Here is a 3,323-nt window from a genome sequence, read left to right as displayed (position 1 = left end):
CCACCGGCCTGTCTGCTCTCCAAACGGTAGCCACGGGCCCCCGGGGCCGCTAACTTAGTCAAAATAAACCAAACAAAGACGAGCACAGAGTGGACGTGCAGAGTGGACGCCGGCCGGAGGGACTGGGCAGGGGGGGCACTGGCTCTGCAGAAAGTCCTGCTGGCGGCTCGGGGCCAGAACCAGGTCCCCGACCACCTTCCGAACGTCTCTCGGCTCCATGTAGACCCTGGACCCAGCGCCCACCGGACCCACTGCCCCTGCAGCTTTCAGCTGGTGGAAGACGGTGCCGATGGCACGGGGCCCAGGCCGGAGATCGGGGAGCCATGCAGACCCGGCCTTTCGTGCCCGCCACCTCTGACCCGGCCCCCCGCGCCGGAAGGTCTCGTCCTCTCCCCCTCGGCCTCTGTCGCCGCCCCTGACGGCTCTTGGCTGCCTCCCGCCTGCGTCTCTCCGCCGCTCACCAGGGGCAGCGTCCACAGCTGCAGATCCGAACCCCACCCTTGGCTTCCAAGGGTCACATGGAAATAAAGGGACCGTCTAACCCCGGCTCCTGCCTCCCCTCCGGCCCTGCCGGCCCCCCCTCCCCTGCACATGTGTCCTTCGCTCGGGCCATCTGGAGCTACTCGAAGTCCCCAACACCAGTCCAGGTCCCCTTGCGTCTCTTCCTCCATCGAGGTGCTCTTCAGGCTCCAGCCCGGCCACCTCCCCCGGGAAGGCCCCTCTCCTGCCTCAGGTGCAGGCGTCTGTGAGCATCGCTTCCTCGCCCAGCCCCTCGGACCAGGCGCTCCTCCTGTACGCGAGCTGGGCTCAGTTCCCGCGGCCCCGGCGCTGGCGGCGGGCTTTCGCCTCTGGTGGACCTCCACTCGTACCTCCCGGCCATTCCCCAGCAGCACCGTCATCCCAGGGGGCTGGGGAGCCCACACACTTGGCTGCGGCCTCCCTCAGGGCGGGGTGGCTGGACGGACGGGGGACAGGAGGGCAGAGTGACGCAGGGCACAGGACTAAGTGTCCGGGGGACACGGAATCCTGGTGTGGCCACTTGGCCGTCTTTCCTTCAAATGCGCCTCTTCCCTGCGCTCAGAAAATCGGGGGCTTCAGAAAGGGGCGCAGCCCACGCCCCCGTGAGCCACGGCCACCGCCCCCTCTGCCTGCCGACGAGCAGTCTAATTACACAAACTACGGAGGCGAACGCCTCCCGCTGCGTCTGGCTGCTGTGTCCCAGCTGGTGTTTCCCGGCTGGTGTGTCCTGTCTGGTATGTCCCGGCTGGTGTTTCCCGCCTGGTGTTTCCCGGCTGGTGTGAACCAGGACACGCACCTCGATAAACAAGTAAATGATGCCAGGAGGGGGTCTCCCTGGCCAGCAGCCCCCTCCGTGGCCTCTGCAGACAGGTGACGGTTTAGGGACGCGGAGAGGCGTTCACAAGTGGCGACGAGCGAAAGCACAGGCTGCAAACACGGGTGCGCACATGCGCGTGCGCGCACACACACACTCACACACATACAGGCACACACTCACACACATACAGGCACACACTCACACACATACAGGCACACACTCACACACATACAGGCACACACTCACACACATACAGGCACACACTCACACACATACAGGCACACACTCACACACATACAGGCACACACTCACACACATACAGGCACACACTCACACACATACAGGCACACACTCACACACATACAGGCACACACTCACACACATACAGGCACACACTCACACACATACAGGCACACACTCACACACATACAGGCACACACTCACACACATACAGGCACACACTCACACACATACAGGCACACACTCACACACATACAGGCACACACTCACACACATACAGGCACACACTCACACACATACAGGCACACACTCACACACATACAGGCACACACTCACACACATACAGGCACACACTGACACACATACAGGCACACACACACACTCATGCACATACAGGCACGCACACACACACATACAGGCACACACAGAGCCCGGAGGCCACCCACCTGGCGGCTGGCAGCCGGCACCTCTGGGTGGTGGAGCACGGATGCGCCGTGGGCTCGTTGCGCCGGCCTGGGTCTGGGCCCTGGACCAGGCACAGCTTTTCCCCATTAAGTCCACGTTGTTTTCCACTTAGAGAAGCGACAAATAAGCCCCACCCTGGGCCTGCAGATTCGGGGAATTCGCCTCCACGCACAGAGCAGCGGGAGGGGGAGGGGCTGGCCCGGGCGCGTGGGCTACGAGTCACCCAGGGCCGGCACCCACCGTCTTTCCCGAGTGGTTGGCGAGTGTGTGCCGCGGACCAGGCAGAGGGCGGGTTCTGGGGCGCGGGGAGCAGGCGCCCTGGAGCTGTGGACACGGGTCAGGCCGGATGGACACTAACCGGACCAGAGTGGGTGGCAGCAGTGGCACCTGCCCTTGGGGAGCTGCCCGTGGCCATGCCTCGGAGCCACGGAGCCACGGCCCTGCGCCCACCGTCAGGATTTCTGCACAATGGCCACGCGCGGTCACAGCCGTCGTTGATCAGATTCTGCTAACAGCCCCTAAACCGTGATTAAGTGACAACAAGGTGGCGGCTCGGGCGGCTGCGTTTCCACATACAGTGTCACCGACTTCAGTTTCTCCCGTAAGCCCCTCCCCCAGGGCCGCACAGGGGGGAGGGGATGGAGCTCAGGTGAGCCCCTGGGATGCCTGACCCTTCACCTCAGGAGGGCAGGGAGGGCAGGCTCAGCCCACCAGCCTGTGGTCCCGCAGTGCCAGCTGCCGGGCGTCCAGCTGCCAGGCATCCAGCTGTGGGGCCCACGTGGCTCCACCTGGAACAGCAGCTGCCCGTTCGGCTCCGAGGAGCCCGCCGCCGCCGGCCCTTGCCTTCATTCATTTGTTCATTCATTCATTCACTCACTCAGCAGGTCGCTGAGCGCCTGCCTCTGCCGGTGCTGAGGTTTCTCCGATGCCAGCCTGCCAGCACCTCACAGCCCATCCCGGGTTTAGTCCCTTGGACTTGGGCACAGTATCATGGGGAACAGGTCAACACGCAGGGCGCGGGCAGCGTGGCTGTGGGACGGGCATGTGCAGGGTGGACGGAAGCCCGCGTTGGTAGAGGGAGGAGGACGGGCAGACAGTGTCCTGGAGGCCGCGAGGGTTACGTCCAGCCCCCAACGCCCTCCGGCGGGCATGTGCAGGGTGGACGGAAGCCCGCGTTAGTAGAGGGAGGAGGACGGGCAGACCGTGTCCTGGAGGCCGCGAGGGTTCCGTCCAGCCCCCAACGCCCTCCGGTGGCCAGCAGCCCATTGGAGCGGGGCCTGGG

General features: G+C 64.5%; 1 protein-coding gene across 3 annotated transcripts in view; it reads right to left on the bottom strand.

The window, feature by feature from the left end:
• Positions 1 to 3,323, bottom strand: part of C1QTNF1 (C1q and tumor necrosis factor related protein 1) — a 26,707-nt gene that overhangs the window by 18,370 nt on the left and 5,014 nt on the right. For 2 of the 3 annotated variants that reach the window (XM_015562717.1, XM_015562721.1), the window contains exon 1: positions 2,023 to 2,143. The exons of the other annotated variant lie outside the window; for it this stretch is intronic. In XM_015562717.1, coding sequence (XP_015418203.1) covers positions 2,023 to 2,128 — 106 coding nt within the window. In that variant the 5' untranslated portion in view covers positions 2,129 to 2,143. Of the gene's footprint in view, positions 1 to 2,022; positions 2,144 to 3,323 lie in introns of those variants that run through there. 3 annotated transcript variants of the gene reach the window in all.

The sequence above is a fragment of the Myotis davidii genome, unplaced genomic scaffold, assembly GCF_000327345.1.
Source record: "Myotis davidii unplaced genomic scaffold, ASM32734v1 scaffold991, whole genome shotgun sequence".
In the NCBI taxonomy this organism is placed as follows: Eukaryota; Metazoa; Chordata; class Mammalia; order Chiroptera; family Vespertilionidae; genus Myotis; species Myotis davidii.
This window is presented reverse-complemented; position numbering and strand designations above follow the sequence as displayed.